Below are 21,832 nucleotides of genomic sequence, written 5' to 3'. Positions count from 1 at the left end.
TAATGGCAAATAAAAAAAATAATAAGAGCAGCAGCCACAAAAGGTGTCAGCCAGTGGTGTGAAAGAGAGGGCAGGAGGGCGACCGAAAGAGACAGAACGAGCTCTTGAGCGAGTTGAGCAATTGATAAATTTAATGGCGTTACGCATGTCAAACTCTGCAAATCCTTAAAAGTGTCAAATTGCCTGGCCCAAATAAACAGCAAAACAACAAGAAAAATGGCAAAAACTCGACTGGCTAATGAACACAACAAAATCTTGAGGGAACTAATGGATATACAAACACACTTATACATAAGTATGCAAAGTGCCAGGTGACGTTAATAAATTGCCACAAAAAGTTAAGAAAAAACACTTTGATAGATGCGAAAATATAAACCGGAATTGTAGGGAAATCAATCCAAAGTTGATCCCCGACTTTCCGCAATAATCCCTGAGAACAAGTTTTTCCTGCAGATATCATTAATTTATGTTGTTGTTGACAAAAATTAAATTAATTGATTTTCTTTTTGCTCTGATAGAGGAATGGCAACTAAGAATTTGTCAAGGGTTTGAAAGGTCATCAATTTTTTGGGTAAATTATAAAAAAGGCAACCTTTTTTGCCTGCCTGGCATTAAAATAATCTATGTATTTACATGCTGCAAGCAGCAAAAACCAGGCCATTACCTCTGCCCCAAAAACTTTGTGAGAAAGTTGATAAGACGCTTTGGCAAACACACTCTTAAGTGATAAGCCCGATTGACAATCACTTTGCCCCCGACATATGCCTAGTTAAATATTAGCATTTAAGACTCGATCTGACTGCCGTCTGTCGGCCCAATTTAAAGTTGGCAGGCCATAAACAAAGTTTATAGCTAAACAATTTCCGGCCACATGAGTTTACATTATTAGCATATTGACGGGCCAGGCCAGAAGGAGAGTAAATCACTGACAAGCTGGCAGGAATCAAGAGGCCGGGGAACTCCCCGAAAAACTGTCTAGTCATAAAAGTTTGGGGCCAGGCTTATGCTGGTTTGCTCTGTGTGTTTTTTGGGGAGTTTTGAAAGTTTGTGCCAAAGCACATTATCATCGCCCGAGAGTCCTTGACAGACATCATTTCAGATTTCAGACGTCAGCGGCATTAATCCCTGGGAGAGCCATATTTCGGGGAAATGTAAAATGAAATTACGTCACAGCTGGCTAAGCACAAGGCTTTAAAAGGGAAATCTAGTGCGTGCAGTCAATCCAGATTAATAAGCTCCATCATTAAAGTTTGCCCTGGGCAAACATCAAACGACTTTCCAGTCGAGGCCTCATTTGCAGCATAAAATGCACAATTTACTCCGCATTTATTAAAACAAACATTTCAAGAAGTCATCAACATCGTCGGTCCACTTGACAGACTGCATCAATCTGAAAGCGGAAGAACTGCAATAGCGAGTGCGATGCAAATGCAAATGCAAACATAATCAGATTCAGAATCGGATTTGGATTCGGATTCAGATTCAGATTCAGATTCAGATGCTGTAGACAGGCACTCGAAAGTTCAAATGCGTTTCGTTGCTGCCGCAAATGCAAATATTTGGATATCAACGCAATTAAGGCAATTATTAGCATTTTACAAAACATCTGCCGCAGTCAACTTCAAAACGCAGGAATATCCCACACAGAACTCCGAGGCAATCGAAAGATTATGCAGATACTGAGCGGGTGAATTTGCAATCTTTTAACGCACCCAAAGAGCTGGTTAATGCAAAATGTATTGCCATGGTGGCTTTTCAGTCGTTTGCTGGAGAGGTAAAAAGTTTTGGTACTTATGAATAGAATATCACAGAATAAACTAGAATGCAGTGGAGGTATTTTGACTGTAAATGCTTTTTATTAGGTATAAATAACAGAACTGTATCAATTTATAATGGCTTATATTCGTATTGTAACCACTCAGGGATTTAAATTACTGCCAGACGAACTTGAATTTGATTTAATACTTTCACAAATCGTTTCATTCATATTTAAGGAGTGCCTCCGCCTCCAAAACAAGGATGCCATTGTGCCAATTGTTCCATCCTCTTAGGCACGCTCAAGTGAAGTTCAAGACAATGAAACGCTAATACGGCAATCGATGGCAAATTAATTAATATAATCGCATTGGTCGAGGGGCCATTATAATACCGCGCCAGAGGACTGCCGACTGGGATCGGGATTGGCATTGGGATTGCATACAATTTCATGCTCGCCCGACCATAATGGCAACCGCTAATATTTTGCTTCAAATCCTTTAGCAATTAAATTCCAATAAATTAGAATGGGAAAGCTTGGGGGGATTACTAAGCTTAATTTGCAGTTCGAATTGTATTTGTTATGCGACTCGCGAAAGGAAATACTACGGGTGAAACCTAAATGGCAATAAAGCGGTGCCATTTAATTTCCTTTGCCATACAGGTTAAAGTAAAGTTTGCTTATAAATTTTATTAAAATTAAATGGTATATTTTATACATCATTTACTCACCAATGCCTTAATTTCAAACTCATTTACTGCCAATCAAGTTTGAGCAAATATTTATTTTATATTTTAATTTCTGAAATTTGATATCAATAACTTCGAAATGTTGGAAAATTGCGCATGAAACATTTTTGGTCAAATCAAAAGCCAATAGTTCGGCGTTTATTAATTGGGAAAAACTATTTGCCAATCATGATTTACCTGACACAGGCACAAATATCCATGCAAATATTTTTGAATGGATGGTGTGGCTCTTTGGGAGTTGGTGGGTTGTGTGTCAGAAACACAATTCCACCCACTCTCAATCACACACTCGGATTTGGATTTGAAAACGGAATCGGAATCGGAATCGGACTCGGACTTTGGACGAGCTCTCAATGACGGTTAGGTAAATGGCTCAAATTGATTGAATTTTGCACTTTGGCATTCATGATGGCCAAAATGAAATTTGCATTTCTGGCCAACCGATGGAGCAGCGATTGTGTAAATGTCAAAATGGGAAATTAATGGGCCAAGGAAATGGTCGGGAGTGAAACGGCAAAATGGGAATAACTTGGCCCTCAAACTTTTTTCATTTTGATTCATTAATAAAAAGTTCGCAACAGCATCAGAAAAAGAGAGTACGAAATTCATTTAATGGATTTTAATTATGCATTAAGGCGTGGCAAGTCGGAAAGTCGGGAAGTTGGCCACCGCCTTGAATATTTGATTGCACTCATTGAGTGCCACTTGCCGGCGAAAGTTGTTGCATACTTGGGGGCAAGTTAAACGAAGCAGAAGACACCAGAACAGAACCAGAAATAGAGCTGCAAGATATTTCTTGGCCCCTCGGGCTGTCTTCAATTCAATTTGTCCGCTTTTCAATTTCCTTTCATTTTACGCTTGAATCCGCCGCATCCAGGAAAATTGGCCCATCAAAGCTCTAACCGCAAACCGGCTGACATATGTTGGTATCACTCCTCTTTTTTTCGCCATTTGCCTAGGAACATTTTTATATATCAACCCATATATATTTTTGGTGGTCTTACTCGCAATTTGGAGTTCATTGTACTTGGCTGGACTTGACAAATGAGCATCGCCTCCGGAGTTAGTTATGATAAATTATTGCCGGCTATTTGAGTGTGAGCCAAGTCCTTCGCCAAGACAAATATTTTTCTATCTCGCTATTTATTTTTGTAGATTTATGCAAGACAAACAATCAGAAATTTTCAAGATTGCTTAATCTTTATATAGTTGGGGAGAGCTATGGGGGATTATTGATTAGAAATTTATATTTAGTTGGCAGAGACAATTCTGGAATTAGATAAGAATTTATATGAATATGAAAATCTTATTGTGTATCTAATTTGTAACTCACTTACACTAGTAACTTTTATTTTTATTAAAAAGCAAATTACTTTAAACAAATGGGATAATACTTTGTTACATTTTCTTTATTTCACAGATATTGCACACTATTATAATTGACACTAAAGTATTTTCCCACTTTAAGCCACATTCAAAATCTGGCCATATATCTTCTGCATTTCATTCCCATTTCATTAATATATTTCAACTTTTTTGCCTCGGCCATTCCGCATGTATTCATCTACATTAACATTTTAGCTTGGCATTTTAGCATCTCGTTTTTTAGCCCTTTCTCTTCTGACTTGGCTATTTTTAAAATGAGATTTTGGCGAAACAAATTGCTGCTACTTGGCCTGGCGGGAAAAAATCCCAGTAATTAGACAAGTAATTAGTGAGGATTTTTCAAACGAGCTGCAAAGAACAGGAATGAAAATGGAAGCGGCAAACTTGGCAAGATAAATTCGCTTAGTGCAGTTACTTAAACCAGAAATGTCTAAAAAATGTTGGTAACATGTGCTACCCCACACACAATGTCGAAAAAAAGAGTGGGATAAAGAAAAATCTTGCCATAATACTCGACACTTCTGCACCTTTCGGTGGGGCACATATAATGCTAAAATATTATACCGATATTATGCAAATTTTTATTGTTTTCCAGACGAACCAGACGCCGTGGAAAAGGCAAAGGACGAAGGCTGATGGCTAAAGGGATTTGGTGCGTGATGAAATTAGGATAATTTAATAGATTACGCCCGGCGTTGATTTTTCATGGCACTCTCTCACTTTTTCGGAGGGCGGGATATGACATCATGCATTATACATAATACATAACACATAATACCTATACCTGCTATGAGCCGTCTGCGCGTATTGATTGCATTTACCTTGTGCCTGGGCATTGTTGTCTGGCTTTCGGGCCCAAAATCCCCCCTTGGGGATTTTCCCTTAATGTGCCACCCCCTTTGGATTTTCGGTTTTTCGGTTTTCATGTTATTTTTTTTAACTTTGCCGTCTCGGAGTTTTCGCCTTCATTTTTGTGGCTTTTGGCAGGCAACTCACGTAGTTTGCAGTCGCATTTCGTCACCTTAACAAAAGCCTCAATGGCTGCAGCTCAGATTTCCACGCCGAAGAGGTTTTGAAGGGAAAGCAGGGAAAGTCCTTCAAGTAGCCATTTACGTGCTGGTCCAGTAATGCTTGTTAAATTGCTATTCTATGCTAAGTACATCCAATTGTTCATACTTCGACGTTGGAGATTTTTTGGGGTTACATTTTATTGGTTTTGAATGCTGGGATATGGCTAAAGGGATTATCTGGTTAAATATATTTTATTCAAGGCTTATTTTCTTGAAAGATTACAGTTTAACAAGATTTGAGAAAGAGGTATTTTTGATTTATTTTGGTAAGAATGTTCCAAGTTATTTTTGGGGCTAACAAAAAAATTATACTTTTAAAAAATGTTTTTTCGTATCGCATACTCTGGATTTTTTTCATGTTTATATGATTTAGAAAATGATTTTTTATTATCAAAGTCACTACACTTTGTATATATTTTAGTAACCATTAAAATTGATAAATTATTCAAGTGTTAAAAATATAAAAAACGTTAAAATAAATTTGACCAGTTTTGTATATATATACACTATTATATATCTTAAATATTTTCCCATTTAAGCCAGACCAATGAAGTGGAAAAAAATCATAAAACGCAATTCAATCAGTTCCATAAGTAAACAATCATACACATATATTTCATGCATTTATTTATTGGCAAGAAGTCCTCGCTTTTTCCAATAGTTATTTTTATTAATCTGCCTTACCTGTTGACTTTTTGTTCATTTCGAGCTTTCGGCTTCATGTTTGCCTTTTTTCAGTTGGCAGCAAATTGCTGGCATTTCATTTTCGTTCTCCCTGTTGTTGTTGTTGCTGTTTGTTAATATTGTGCCTAGTGCGGCCCGATATAAAGTCAATTTATGCAATATAATGAACTGTAAACCGGTAAACTGTCATCACTGTCTCTGCCGTCCTTACATATTGCCATTTAAACGTGGCCAACTGAAAAGGATGGACTGAAGAGGGGGCGCAGGGGCCGAGGGGATTGCCACATGTATTTATTGATTTAATATCTGGCTGCTGGTTGCCTGCGGCCAATTTAATCATCATTTGTAGGAAATAATTAAAATTTACAATGCAGACAGAGGCGGAGTCCTGGACCCCGGACTCGATCTCTTGTTATTTGCTATATTTTAATAACCAGCAATAACAGAGGAGTCGAGAACGCGGAGAAGGGACAAAAAACAGACAGCTCAATGAGGATATTGGGTAAATTGGACATATCTTTGAATACACTGAACGTTCTCTATACCAGTTTTTAATTTTATTAGGCATTTTTGGAATATCATATGATTCAAATAGTAATATATATGCATTGTAAATCTTTTTAATAAAGTAAGAATGTTATGATCTACAAAATTAAATAATTACTTGGATTTAATTAAAATTTAATTTGAAATTTATTTTTATTTTTCGTTTTCACAGTTTTGTTTTTCTTACAATTTAAATGATTCTTCCCCTTCGAGCTTTATTTTGCACAACTTATCGAGCCACTACTGTACTCAAACCCCTTCATGTCCCTAAAATGTATTCCTACTTTCATAAACTTGTCGCTAATTTAGTTGAATGGCAATTGTTGCGTTTTGGATTTGGCTACTTTAATTTGAATTAGTGCTTTACATTTTCACACTTGCTGCCACTCATAAATAACGAAGCTGGGGGATGGCTGTGTATTTATTCGACGATTGTCTCCCCTTTGTTTGTTTTTGCCTTTATGGTGCATTCAAATATCTAAATACACACAGTGCTGTTGCTATTGCTGTTTCTGGTAAGTGCCATTTCAAGCTCATTAGTGGCCATAATTAGCCAGCGGAGTTTATGGCCCGCAGACACTGGGCGAAATGCAGACACATTGAAGGCACAGACGAAACTACTTACAGTGCGCACTAAAAATACTCGGCATGTGGAGTTCCTTCGGTTCGGCCAGGTTGATCTCCACATGCTCTGCTCAATGTATTCTTTCTTTCTTCCCAATCCCAATGGCTTAACACCTAAGCACAATACATTCCCGCAAAACGCCATTCAGAAATCGATTTTTGTTGTGACACTGACACAGTTCAATTTCACACGGCTTACCTAGCCATTATCCTCAAATGCCCTATGAGTACCACATGTTCCCCATTGTCAAATGTAATCTCCTCTGCAAAAAGAAACAAAATAAAGGGATCCGGGAGGGGAATGCGTGCAAAAGTTCGCACACACACTCGAAACATAAAATAAAAAGGGCATGTGTTCGCACACAAACAAACAGAAAATACCCAACAATAACAAACAGGCAAACAAACTGAACTGTGAAGATACTTTTCGGCTACCCTCGCATTAAATTCTGCTTCCCTCTTTTTAATACCCTAAAAAAGGGGATTTCGAGAATTTAATAAAAGGAAGATAGATCATTCTGCGAGTATTCTAAAAATTGCATTACGTTCTGATCTTCAAATATATCGTTTAGGTGAATATTTCGAATTTTTGTAAATAGATTTAATTACTATACTTAAATTATATAATTCTTGTAAAAATATGTGTACAATCACAATGATCTAGCTTAAGTTGAGTGTCTATTTAAAGTATTTCTGTTTTTTTCATTATGAAGTACAAAACTAATTTTTCAATGAATTCGTCTTAGAGTAATTTTACATTAAATTCAATTAAATTAATAATATTTTTTGGTCATCCCAAACTGTATAATATTAAATATTTTAAGAAACATACTTTTGTCGAATAGATAAAACTCATTTCTATATTAAAATAATATTTTAAGGGTATTCGAAATGTGGTTTACCAAATTAAGTCATTTTTTCCACTTTCCTAAAGGTAATTCGGGGAGGAGAGTGAAGACACTGGGAGGGACTCGCCAACTTTACGGCCCGCGTATTACAAACTGAAACATGTGTTTATTGTCCGACAGACTTTGTGGGCTCCCTGAGTCGTCCTCTTCTCCTGCGGAAAAAAAACTCTGCGAATTTTTATTTTCGTTGTCAGCGCGGCGACTGCAACACTTCAAGTGACACTGCAGACACTCTGCTTTTCCCCCCTGCGGAAATGCCCTTTCCCTTGCCCTCACTTGGCAAGTGTGTGAAATGCTTTTAGTTCGCTATTTTCTTTTTTGCCGCTGCTCAGACTGCTGTTTTTGTTGCTTTTTAGCCAGCTTTGTCATTAACAAATGGCAAATTAAATTGCGCTTAAATTTGCTTGTCAAAATGGTGGGGCGAGAAAAAGGTAAAGACTTCGGCTGAATTGTTGCAGTCAAAAAGTATATAATTTGAATAGGGCTGGGGTAAAAAGCTAAAACATAGGTTGACGGTTTTTAAAAAGTTATATGTATTATTAAGAAATTTTCTTTTAAATAAGGAAACCTCTTATTTTTGCAAAGACCAAATGTACTCAACAATGTTTAACATAAAGACTTTGAATTTATTGACGGACCCTTAAGTTGTTGACTTGGGTGGGACTTAAAGCAAACCCCAAGAATATCCCTGCTCATTTTCAGCTTGATCGCACTTAACATTGCAGCTGTCCGCAATTAAAAACAGAAGCCAACTTTGTCACTTGAGGTCGTTAATAGGCCTTAAGCTGATTTAATCCAGGCAAAAGGAGAAGTAAAAGTTAAACGAGAAAGTGCCTCCGTCACTCCTTCCTCAATTGGCTTCGTTTGGATCATTGTTTCTCCTGGGGGAAGTCCCATCCGTTTGTGCAATTTGATTTAGCATTTTCTGCTTCGATTTCAGTCCGTTTCTTTTGCCAGTCTCCGTGGTACACACCCTTGTCAAAAATCTTTGTGACAGGCCAAAAACTTTGCGCTTAAAAATAAATCAAAACTTTTCATTCCAGCATCATTTTCCCACTTCCCAGCCTTTTTTCTCCCCAGATAAATGTGCTGATAATTTGTATATATATTTTTTGCCTCTCATTTTCCGTATTTTTGCATATGTCAACTTTTGTCAATGGGCCAAAAGCTAAAAGTTTCTATCAGACTGAGACATTGCAAAGTTTTTGCTTCACTTTGGCCTTTGTTCTTGGCTGGGATTTGATAAGGATTTCGTGTGTGTTTGGCTTAGTCTGTGGGTTAAGCTTTGATTGCCGCTTATCAGTAGTCAGCAGACGCGTTTTCCTTAATCTGCCAACAAAAATTAAGGAATGGGAACAGAAGCTCAGAGATTGACAAGGGCAAACCAATTATTATTGTAATCTTGTGATATAATTATTTGTATTTGTTTATTAATAGAAATTGCTCATGTTAAGTTGGTTTACCTCGTTTAGATCTTTCTATTCTTGGAACTAAATATTTAAATATTTATTTATAGCTTTATATATGTTTAGAATTCATTTTTCTAAAGTTTGTTTGCATAATTGGTATATTTAAAATCTCCCCTGATTTGCCTTGAATATCAAATACCTGCTAATTTAAGAGATCTCCATCAATGTATTTTCACTCTTGTTCGTCACAATTTGCCAACCAAAATATTGCACCCATCGAACTCGAATTCATCAATGTCGTTTGACTTTTGGATGTCAACAAACTTTGCAAAACTGAAAAAGCTTTTAAGCTGCCAATGGCACATGCAGAAAGTCCCAAACTTGCGAACCCTTCGAAATCGTTATTTCAATGTAAACAATTCAATTGCATAAATATGCCAAAAGAAAAATACAATAAACTTTTTTTTCGGGGTGGTTAAGGCGAGAAATAAATTCTAACAATTTGATTCAATCAGAATCGTAACGATATTGAATGCTGGGAATCGGAATGCCTTTGTCACCTTTATAAGAATGGAAACTTTGCCGAAAAGTTATTTAAAACATTTTCTCTTTTCCCCTCTTTTTCAACCATTTTCCATCCCAGACTTTTCTTTATTGTTTGTGCTTGAAGAGAAATGCGTTTTTCATGCTAATGTCAAACCTTAATAGATGGCTCCCTCCCATTTTGAGCCTGGAAAAATCCTTGTAGAGAGGCGTGGCACTCCCACCTTTTCCAAACATGTGTTCGGAGATTTCCTGGTGGCATTTCCATTTTGGGAATACCCAAGGAGTGGGGGGTCATCGTTGCCTGAGTTATTTCCCTCCAGAGAGTTTCCGATTGGACTGGTTTCACTTTGGGCTTCTCCATTTTATTGGAGGGGCGTGGCTTTGGGGGATAGGCTACGTAAATGTGGCCAATATACAAAGTTTTCTCGTCAGGCATTAAATTGGCCTAAATAGATGAGGGGGACAGACCTAGTTTTAACAGAACATTATTTTTAGGTGACTTACTTTTAGCCACATTTTAAGTTTTTAGGACACTTCCAATAAAAGATTAGCATATAATACATTTAATTCTCCTGATGCAGAATTCACACAATCCCCTTTCGTCAGCCTTATTTACTCAAATGTAAAGTAAAACTAAACTTTGCATTCACCGTATTGACCAATTAATTGGGATTTACATTCATTGCCCACCTTGTTTATCCACAATATTGGCCACTGCTGAGGCCTCCAATAACGAAAACAATAAACATAACTTGGCTCTGAAAATGTGGCCATTTCAAAGGCCACAAATAAGCAAATAAACACAGGGAAAAGACCTCAAACAACTTGGGAGAAATGCAACAGCTGCGAAGCCCATAAACCGACAGCCAAACAAAGATCATTTTGAAATATATTTACCATACACTGTGATGACGTCTTTTTTACGGTATATTTACTTTGCTCGTTGATGTGGCATAAAAAATATTTATTAACTGACTCGGAACAGAAATGTTGACTTGACCCCGACCGCAGAAGGGGGCAAGGATTTGGATTCCAGCATGTTTGCACTGGCTTCGAGTTCGGACAGGACAATTGATGGACAAACATATTAGAATATATCTATATATATGCCGGCGAATGTGTGTATTTGCGTGTGTCCAAACGCAGACACTACAACTATAGTTCAGTTAACTAAAACACACACCCAAGTGCACACACACGACAGTTATTTGCTTTTATGGCAGACTGAGCTGAGCCGAGCCTTCGTCCTGAAATCTGGACATGCTGTGTACGTCAGTTGGTTGAACAGTTTATCCTGCATATAAACTTCAACAACATACACAACATGCTCTCCGGTTTAGGCCCCCATTCCATACCCCTGTCGTATTGGCCTACAACTATTTCCGCTTACTGCTAAACAAATCCCAGCTAGCAAAACATTTCGGTTCGGGAACAATGGACGTACAACGCTACGTATACGCAATATTGGCAGTTGGCATATTATTGGAGTTTCGTCATTGAATTGACGGATTGAAGGGGATGGATTGAATGGGCAATGGTGTAGTTGTATTTTTGTGTTTGGCAGAGTTTGGTATGGAGCAAAGTCTTTAACCCAGTCTCATATAATATGTTGACAAGTTGATAAATTGTTTTGCATGAACGTATTCCGCCTTTGGGTGAATCGTTTAATTGGACTGAGAATTCAATGGAATGACATGGAATTGGAGCTGACAAATGACTTTTTGACAGGTTTTCTTATGGAGTGGGTAGTGCTCATGATTTCCGATGAAAATGTATTATCCTTATTAGATATGCCTCCTTATTTAAATTGATTAATGTTATTTTAGGGTAATGATATAATCTTGTTGTGAAAGGATTCATGAAAAGAAGCTTAGCTTAGATTAGATTATTATAATATTCTAAATTATACCTATGGATAAAAGTTAAGCACAAACGAATGTTCTAAAAAATATGTGAAAATTAATTTTAAAATAAATATTTCATCTTGTTATAGCTACCTACATTACTTTATTTTTAAGAGCCCATTTGTTTAGAAATGTATTTAGGCTTTTTTGGTGTATTATAACTCTGCAACTAGATCCAGAATGTTTTTATAATAAATCTATACAAAATGGCTGTCCACACGTCTGAGATTTTAACAAGAGGGTGATAAGTGATAAAAGATATAACGAAAAAAATGGCAAGTGTGGCATAAAAAAGTATGCGTAAAAAAGATGTCACCAGCTGTCGCAGGCAATCTTAATATTTGATGTTGAAACACGCAGCGAGGCAGCAGCTGTGACCCCAATACAATGTTAGGGATAAAGCAAAACCCGCACCCATTCCGAAGTTCCTCACAAAATGCCAAACATTAACAATTTAATGCATTTGGCAAAATAAAATGCATAAATTTGAAATGCTAAATTAAACCTGCAAAAAGGATCCCACTTTGAGGGGACTGTATGGTCCTGCATACGAAATCAGTTGCGTATAGTTGATTATAATGATGATGGCGATGGACTGGGCTTGATTTTCATGTGATTTACAAGGGTCCTAAATGAAAAGTAGGGGTTTTCGGCAGATGAGATGCCATTGTAAAATGCCAGAAACAATTTAATGCTTCATTGATAACCGCACATATGCGACCCCTGAGACTGACAGCACAGACTTATCACGGTTTTCCTTTCTTTTCTTTACTTTTCTTTTCACTTTTTAGCTTTCCCCATCCAAAACTTGTCGTCAAGCGGAATCGATCCGAAAGAAAGAACGGAAAATACATCGCAACTGTGCGATAAACATACGAAAAATGCACATGCGGTGAGCCAAGTTCAATTCCAGAGGCCAAAAGTTTACGCCACTTAATGGAACTTGACGCAAATTCAATTACAACATGGGTCTCCACATCCTCGAAGTCCTCACCCACGGAAACTCACAGCCGGATGGCGGAAAAACTTGCAAAGAAATTTGCGGAAAAACGATGCCAGTCAACTTTTACCCCCAAAACCGAAACAGGGCAGTTCTTTTTTGCACTTTTGGGGTATTAGTTTTGCTTTAAAAACTAAAAACTGGTATTGTTAAAATTATATAAATGTATTTATCTGTTAATTACAGATTGCAGAAGCAATTTTGGGATTTTATAAAGTAACTTATTCCTACTTTACTTTTTACCTTAAAAGATATGTTATTAAAGGCTTTCAAATGTGAATGTTGTTGAATTAATTGGCATAAAAAAAAATGTTCTATACCTTTAAAAAAAAATACTTTTTCATATAACTTAAAAAATCTTAAAGGTGATTTGAGAGAGTAATTGAACATAGAGTAAACTCCCTTTGTTGGGGAAAAATTTTTGTAAGCGCTGTCAACGCCAAAGGCAGTTTTTTCGTAAAATAGGAAGGAACTCCAATTGAAATCGAAGTTTTTCCCGAGCTGCGGGCAGACTCCTCACTTTGGCTACACTTTTACTGCAATTAGCAAATAAAACTTGGTTTATTTTCGGTGGGTAAATGAGGCGTGGTTCGGTCGGTGAGCGCCTTGGAAAACTTTTGCAATCACTTTCGTTTGCATTCATTATTGGCCAAAGGAAAAAGGATTTGACTGCCAGCTTTCTTTAGGCTTGGGTCAACTCGAAAGTCAGTGAAAGGATGCGGAATCCTCCTCCTATCCAGTTGGAAAACTTTTTGTTTCGGTCATTGATTTTAGTGAGGGAATTTTGGAAAGGAATTCATAGGAACAATGTGTATCAATTATTAAAAGTAGCTAAAGTTAAATGCTAAAATGAATTTAAGTTTAAAAGAATCGCACGTACTTCTATTTGAAAAATATGAAAATTTTTGTATGTTTGGTGATGTGCTTTGTAGAATTGTAATTTTAATTGATTGAAAGACTCGATCAGCAGGACAATCAAAAAATTAATAATTTAGCTGTGCCAATTCTCCATGATATAAGAATTACAAGACACGAGAATTTCAAGACTCAGAAGTAATAATTGTCTTAAACCACACCAGACTTTTCCAAGACCTTACGGGCAACAAAAGCATAAAAACTTGTCAGGTAATTTTAAAACTTCCGATTTGTACACACTTTAAATATATTTTTTTAGTTTTTAAATAAAAAAATCTACAAGATATGAACATTTTTGACGGGTAAGTTAAGTACTGTGTAATTTTGACACTTAATTGTTTGTACTTCTATTTATACTTTATTGTCCGACTGGCAAATATAATGACGTTGAAATTCGCACGGGACGTCATTTATTTTCCCGTTCCAGATGTTGACACAGTCCTCCTTGCCACCGGCATTGTTGGGTTCTCCCCTATTCCAAGTCAAAAATGTTGGTGGATTTCCGGAGGCAGTTACAAACTCGCCTTCCTTTTCCCGATCACTGATGCCCAACCAGTATGCAATATTATGATGGAGTTTCGCAGTGACGGCGTTGAATTCTTTTTGATTTTGGAAAGCTGCTAGATGACCTCCCATTTTACGACAGGTGTCCTCAGCATCAATCCAAGTTTGTTTAAAATTATTTTCTATATAAAAATATCGAGACTCGATCCACTGGAAACCCATCGAGATGCTCTTGACCTCTTGGAAAATCGTCTCCTGAGTCTCCAGCGTTCCTTTTTCGATTCTGTCCATCGTGGCCTGAGTTTCTCTTTGAATCCTTTCTATATTTGCCTCGGTAACCAGTAATCCGTTAGCGATTCTCTCCATTTTGGCCTGATTTTCCTTTTGGGACGTCTGTGCATCTTGTAGATTTCTTTCAAAATTACTCGGAGAGTCTTTTTGTCCCGCCAGTATAGCTTCTTCAATTCTGTCCAGCCTCTTCTGGATTTCATTTAAAATTTCAGAAATGGAATCCATTTGTCTCTGCACTTTGTAATTGTGATCGATGAATGGCCGTTGAGCGGAAAGGCAGAATGCCCCACATTGACTTGGGGCATCTTCCAGGATACAAACCGAATTGGAATGGTTCTGAGAGTAAGCCATCCCGTATAGATTGCAAGCAACAAATGCGTATAACAAATATATTCCGAACTTAATCATTTTGAAGATTTAATAAGGGGTGAACCATCAACGGCGACTGTTGCCCATGAACTGATTCTTAAAATATTTGGCGACTTCGTGTAGACTTTCAGAACAATATATATATAATAATATATTTTTTTTAATTGCTCTACTTAATGACGTTCAAATATAATGAAGCATCATGCAAATTTGTAGTCGTTTACCTTTGAAATAAATGAGCTTTTGCCCAAAAAATATTTCTACATGAGCAGCGGAATCTTACACAGTATTATCTACATTTATATGTCAAATTAATGTAGTTCGCTTGCTCGCTGCGCAGATGGCGCTCATAACAGCTGTTTAATATCTGATGTTGTAAAATTTAAAAATTAAACAAAACCATTGACACCTATTGTTTACAGTTTTATTATACATAATTAATTGCCTAACTGGCATATATAAGAACGTAGCGATTCACACTGAATATCGTTCATAATTCCGTTGTAGATGTCGACGCAGTCCTCATTGCCACCGCTGTTGTTGGGCTCTCCATCATTAAATGTCAAATATGGGAATCGATTGCCGGAGGAAGTTACAAAGTATCCCTCATTTTCCCGGTCGCTGATACCCATCCAATAAGGAGTATCTCGATGGAGTTTCGATGATACGGCATCCAATTCTCTTCGACTTTGGAAAGCCGCTAGATGACCTCCCATTCTACGACAGGTGTCCTCAGCATTAATCCAAGTTTGTTTAAAATTATTTTCTATATAAAAATATCGAGATTCGATCCACTGGAAACCCATCGAGATGCTCTTTATCTCTTGGGAAATTCTGTTCATCGTGGCCTGATTTTCTCTTTGAATCCTCTCCAGAGATGCCTGAGTCTCCAGAGTTCCTTTTTCAATTCTGTCCATCTTGGCCTGATTTTCTCTTTGAATCCTCTCCGCAGATGTTTGAGACTCCAGTTTTAGATTTTCAATTCTGTCCATCTTGGCCAGATTTTCCTTTTGTGCCGTCAGTGCCTCTTGTTGAATTCTTTCAAAATTACTCGGAGACTCAATTTGTCTCGCCAATGTAGCTTTTTCAATTTTATCTAACATTTCAGAAATGGAATTCATCTGTCTCTGCACTTTGTAATTGTAATCGATGAATGGCCGTTGAGCGGAAAGGCAGAATGCCCCACATTGACTTGGCGCATCTTCCAGGATACATACCGAATTCGTATGGTTCTGTGAGTAAGTAATTCCGTATAGATTGCAAGCAACAAATGCGTATACAAAATATATTCCGAACTTAATCATTTTGAAAATTTGAAAAGGGGTGAACCACCAACGGCGACTGTTGCCCATGAACTGATTCTTAAAATATTTGGCGACTTCGTGTAGACTTTCAGAACAATATGTTATTTAATATATATATTTTTTTAATGGCTCTACTTAATGACGTTCAAATATAATGAAGCATCGTTAGAATTTGTAGTTGTTTACCTTTGAAATAAATGAGCTTTTGCCCAAAAATATATTTCTACATGAGCAGCGGAATCTTACTCAGTATTATCTACACGTATATGTCAATTAAATGTAGTTCGTTTGTCTGTTGCGCAGATGGCGCTCATAACAGCTGTTTTCTATCCGATGTTCTAAAATGTAAAAATTTAACAAAAACCATAGTTACTTTAAGTGTATATAAATATTTTTAAAAATATATTACATAGGCCGAGTGTGATAGATATCGTCACTCTTCTAGAACCTTTGAAACTTAAAGGCCTGAGAACCAAACTAAACAATTTGTTCTTGAGTAAAACCTAAAGACTAGTTGCTTGAAACCACATTCGCGCAATGTCACACTCGATCAGCAGGAAGCTCAAAATATTAATAATTTAGTTGTACCAATTCTCCATATAAGAAATAAGAAATTCGATTGAAACGTGAATTTCAAGTTTTAGGAATAACAATGGTTTAAAACCACTCCAGACTTTTCCTAGTCTTTTCGAGCAGCAAAACCGAAACATCTTGCAAGGTAATTTTTAAACTTCCAATTTGTACACAATTTCAATATATTTTTGAAAATTTTTAATAAAAACAATTTTTAAAGTATTGACATTTTTGACGGATAAGTTAAGAACTGTGTAATTTTGACACTTTTTGTTTACAGTTTTATTTATACATAGCTAATTGCCTAACTGGCAAATATAAGAACGTAGCGATTCACACTGAGCATCGTGCATAATTCCGTTGTAGATGTCGACGCAGTCCTCATTGCCACCGCTGTTGTTGGGTTCTCCTTCGTTAAATGTCAAATATGGGAATCGATTGCCGGAGGCAGTTACAAAATATCCCTCATTTTCCCGGTCGCTGATACCTATCCAATAAGGAGTATTTCGATAGAGTTTCGATGATACGGCGTCCAGTTCTCTTCGACTTTGGAAAGCCGCTAGATGACCTCCCATTCTACGACAGGTGTCCTCAGCATTAGTCCAAGCTTTTTTAAATTATTTTCTATATAAAAATATCGAGATTCGATACGCTGGAAACCCATCGAGATGCTCTTCATCTCTTGGGAAATTCTGTTCTTCGTGGTCTGATTTTCTCTTTGAATCCTCCCCACAGATGTTTGAGACTCCAGAATTAGATTTTCAATTCTGTCCATCTTGGCCTGATTTTCTCTTTGAATCCTTTCTATATTTTCCTGAGTAACCAGTGCTCTGTTTTCGATTCTGTCCATCTTGGCCAGATTTTCCTTTTGTGCCGTCAGTGCCTCTTGTTGAATTCTTTCAAAATTACTCGGAGACTCTATTTGTCCCGCCAATACAGCTTTTTCAATTTTATTTAACATTTCAGAAATGGAATTCATCTGTCTCTGCACTTTGTAATTGTGATCGATGAATGGCCGTTGAGCGGAAAGGCAGAATGCCCCACATTGACTTGGGGCATCCTTCAGGATACAAACTGAGTCCACATTTTCCTGGGAATTAACTATGCTGTACAGACTGCAACCGACAAAAGCGTACACTAAATATATTTCGAACTTAAACATTTCGACAGAGTTTTAAGAGCTTTGAACCGCGAAAGGCAACTTTTGCCTGTGAACTGATTTTGATAATGTTCGCCGATCTCTTTTATAGTGTTTTCCAAATATATATATTATTTAAACCAATGCCCTATGTAAATGCTTAGTTCCAAAAACAAATTATTTACAAAGCCGGAGGCCCATGCCCGTTTTTAGAAACTGCATGCGTACATTCTGAAGATACGAACAGTGCAAACCTAAATAAACACTTTATGTTTATATAAAGAAATGAAAAAAATTGCAAACCAATTTAATCCGCGTGTTGCATTTTTACAGTAGTGAAACAAATAGATGAACAAATAGTTCTTAATAAACATTGGAATCTTACACAGATATATCTACATAAATATTTTAATGACAAAATCGTCGTTTGTTTCCTGGATTAACCAGATTTTAAAAAATGCATTGCTTAATTTATTATTTAAATGATTCTGTAAAAAATTATTAAAACTTCAAAAACTAATACAAATTTTTATGAAATACATTTTACATCATTTACATTTAATTCTATTACAATTCACTGGATAAAATCACGTAACTAAAAAAACAGCAACTTCCGGCCACCTGACCTCCTTTCCTACTAATTTAGTTTGAAGCCAGTGCAATAAACCGAAAATACCTCAGGCCAAGCTGATTGCAATGGAATTTTCGCTTGGTTTTCTATAAATACGTGACCTATTCTTAATTTAGGGCCAAAGTGACGACGACGTACGATGCAGTCTTCAAAGAAACTCGGACTGGCACTGACCTTAGTGCTGATTTTGTGCCTTACTAAAAGTTGTGTGGAATCGAAAAGATGGCGAAAATCCGTGCAATTGAATCTGCACAGGGAGACCAATCACACCAAGATTCTCAGGAGTTTCCACAGTCAAAAATTGAGGCTTCAGAATTTACTGAAAACATCTACAGATGTAGTGCTAGAATCGTTTGCCGTGAGCAAACAATCTGTGTCAGTAGATAACTTGACCAACTCCCACAACACCGAATACTATATCAAAGTCAGTTTTGGCCAGCCCAAAAGCCAGCAGGTAACTCTTCTCGTAGACACCGCCTCATCAAATCTGTGGGTTTATTCGTCGGACTTCACAAAGCAGTCTTGCCTGCAACACAATGGATACAACTCCAGTGAATCGCAGACATATCAGGCTAATGGAACGTCCTTTCAAATACAGTATGCCTCGCAGGACAATCTGAGTGGATTTCTCTCCACGGACACTTTTACCATTGGCGACTTGTCTGTGAAGAATCAGACATTCGGTGTCATTGACTCGGCCCCTCTGAGTCTTTGCAAACGTTCCAACTTCGATGGCATCCTTGGACTGGGACTTTCCCAAATAGCGCTCGATGGAGTGATGACCCCTCTGGATAACATGATAGCCCAAGGACTCATCGAAGATCCGATTTATTCCCTGTACGTCAACCGAAACGACTCAGATGCGAGTAATGGTGGAGTGCTGCTGCTGGGCGGTTCGGATCCCACTCTTTATAGAGGGTGTCTGACTTATGTACCCCTTTCCAAAGTCGGTTTTTGGCAGATCACAGTGGGCCAGATTAAGATAGGCAGCAAAACACTCTGCAATAACTGCCAGGCCATGTTCGATGCGGGAACATCTCTGATAATTGTTCCCTGTCCGGCTCTTAAAATCATAAATAACAAACTGGGCATCAAGGAATCCGCCAAGAGGAATGGCGTCTACACCATCGACTGCAGTAAGGCGAAAGGTCTGCCGAATATTGTCGTGAACATTGGATGGAAGGACTTCACATTGACCCCGTCCGACTACATTCTCAACTACAGTGGAACCTGCGTATCGGGATTTGCGAGTCTCTCCGACTGCACTGGAAATACCAGCAATGATAATGGCGATGACTTGAACAATATCTGGGTGTTTGGCGACGTGTTCTTCGGCGCCTTCTTCTTGTTGTTCGATTTCGGGCTTAAACTTATCGGCATAGCACCGAAAGTGTAAGCAATCACTTCTGTAGTTCCTACCAAGAAATTTTAAAAGAGTAAGATACAATTTTGTATGCCGCTTTTTAAAAGAAAATATTTATATTTGGTGGCGGGCAGAAATATATTGAATATTTCTAAAAGTTGAAGCTAAAAATGGTTGTGGGAAAGAATAAACATATCGTTATTGTACAAAGGTATTTCTATTGTAACCGAAATTTCGCTGATTGTAAATTGCTAGATAACAAAATAAACATTATCATATAAAAAATATTATCAAAACAAAATGTTCCATGATTTGTTGACATCAAAATTAGGTTTGTTATCATTGGGGTGCAAAATATGCAATTAACTGCCAGAAATGTTCATTGAAAGTTGGCTGAATTACCGGGAAGTTTATCTAAAATCCCATTTATGCACGACACCAACCCGTGTAAACAAAGGCCAAGATCGATAAGGACTATCGATCATGAATGGTGATCAATTTTGGGCCAGTTTGCGACTTATCACCGACCATATAAATAGCAGTGCTTGCCGATGTTTTCTTCAGTCCAGCCCCAGACAATAAAAAGGGCAAACGTAAATAATTAGACAATTTTACAAGAAGATAGCCAAGTGAAATGTTCAAGTATCTGGTTGTGTTGACCATCCTGGCTTTGGCCAGTGCTGAGATCCAGCGGATCAAGATCCACAAGAACCAGGATCACAAGAACACCCTTAAGAATCGCAAGCAGGCGATTCGAGCTCTGAAGCACAAGTACCATCAGACGGATGATCTGATTATCTACGACGATGGAGTTCCTATTTACGTGCAGCCCGACTACGACAATGACTATCCCAGTCAGAATACGGACGACTACACCACCGAGGAGCTGGGCAACTCGATGAACATGTACTACTACGGCCAAATCACCATTGGCACTCCACCGCAGTACTTCAACGTGGTCTTCGACACGGGCTCGGCCAATCTCTGGATCCCATCTGCCCAGTGCCTCGCCACCGATGTGGCCTGCCAGCAGCACAACCAGTACAACTCCAGTGCCTCCTCCACGTTCGTGTCCAGTGGCCAGAACTTCTCCATCCAATACGGCACTGGCAGTGTCACGGGCTACCTGGCCATAGACACGGTGACCATTGATGGCCTGGCCATTGCCAATCAGACCTTCGGCGAGGCCGTTTCCCAGCCCGGCGACAGCTTCACCGACGTGGCCTTCGATGGCATTTTGGGCATGGGATATCAGCAGATCGCCGAGGACAATGTGGTGCCACCGTTCTACAATCTCTACGAGCAGGGACTGATCGATGAGCCGGTGTTCGGCTTCTATTTGGCCAGGAACGGCACCTCGGAGGAGGGTGGCCAACTGGCATTGGGTGGAACCGATCAGAGCCTCATTGCTGGCGAGATGACCTACGCAGAGGTCACCCAGCAGGGTTACTGGCAGTTCGCCGTGAACAACATCACCTGGAACGGCACCGTGGTCTCGGATGGCTGCCAGGCAATCGCCGATACTGGAACCTCTCTGATCGCCTGTCCCCCGGCTGCCTACTCCCAGGTCAACTCCCTGATCGGAGCCGTCCTCATCCAGGGCGAGTACTATGTGTCCTGCGCCACTGTGAGCTCGCTGCCGGTGCTGACCTTCAACATTGCCGGCACCAACTTCGACCTCCCCCCTCGGTATACATACAAACCTACACCGAGGGCAACTACACCACATGCATGTCCACCTTCACCTACATCGGCACCGACTTCTGGATCCTGGGCGACGTCTTCCTGGGCCAGTACTACTCCGAGTTCGACTTCGGCCAGAACCGCGTTGGTTTCGCCAATCTGGCTTAAATCTTCAACGAACGAACGAACGATCTGTTAAATACTTTTTAAACTTAAGTGATGATTAGAAAAAGTAAAAAAAATGCAAGTTTTAATTATTATTTGAGTTTAAATTGATGAACGGGTAAACTGGGCAAAAACTACTACTACTACTAACTACGATCCCAAGATAACAAAAATTTAAAACCAAAAGTAATAGAAATTACATTTCCACAATAATTGGAACCTCGAGGCATTACTAGACATCAGCGTTTTTGGCAAAAAACCATAATGTTACTTACCCCTTATGAAAAATGCAAAAATGCAATAGTTTAGGTCCA

The 21,832-nt window shown here is 38.3% G+C and overlaps 4 protein-coding genes across 4 annotated transcripts; 2 read left to right on the top strand and 2 right to left on the bottom strand.

Annotated features, from left to right (window-relative positions):
- Positions 1–13,736: 13,736 nt before the first annotated feature.
- Positions 13,737–15,983, bottom strand: LOC108052846. Its single transcript, XM_017135345.2, has 3 exons — positions 15,112–15,983; positions 14,886–14,901; positions 13,737–14,691 (listed from the first exon to the last, which is right to left on the bottom strand). Exons 1-3 carry the CDS (start codon positions 15,963–15,965, stop codon positions 13,849–13,851), a joined length of 1,713 nt encoding a protein of 570 aa, XP_016990834.2. The 5' UTR covers positions 15,966–15,983; the 3' UTR covers positions 13,737–13,848.
- A 755-nt stretch (positions 15,984–16,738) lies between these two features.
- LOC123037758 (mannose-binding protein C-like) lies at positions 16,739–17,132 on the bottom strand. Its single transcript, XM_044460089.1, has one exon. The coding sequence runs from the start codon at positions 17,111–17,113 to the stop codon at positions 16,835–16,837; it is 279 nt and encodes a 92-aa protein (XP_044316024.1). The 5' UTR covers positions 17,114–17,132; the 3' UTR covers positions 16,739–16,834.
- Positions 17,133–18,446: 1,314 nt separating this feature from the next.
- Positions 18,447–19,907, top strand: LOC108037306 (cyprosin). The gene has a single exon (XM_017113851.2). It carries the CDS (start codon positions 18,447–18,449, stop codon positions 19,701–19,703), a length of 1,257 nt encoding a protein of 418 aa, XP_016969340.2. The 3' UTR covers positions 19,704–19,907.
- Positions 19,908–20,246: 339 nt separating this feature from the next.
- Positions 20,247–21,607, top strand: LOC108052842 (lysosomal aspartic protease). Its single transcript, XM_017135342.2, is given in 2 exon segments — positions 20,247–21,343; positions 21,346–21,607. Coding segments are annotated over 2 exon segments (1,215 nt in total). The 5' UTR covers positions 20,247–20,304; the 3' UTR covers positions 21,522–21,607.
- The last annotated feature ends 225 nt before the right edge of the window (positions 21,608–21,832 follow it).

Source organism: Drosophila rhopaloa, unplaced genomic scaffold, assembly GCF_018152115.1.
Source record: "Drosophila rhopaloa isolate 14029-0021.01 unplaced genomic scaffold, ASM1815211v1 contig_2, whole genome shotgun sequence".
Lineage (NCBI taxonomy): Eukaryota > Metazoa > Arthropoda > Insecta > Diptera > Drosophilidae > Drosophila > Drosophila rhopaloa.
This window is presented reverse-complemented; position numbering and strand designations above follow the sequence as displayed.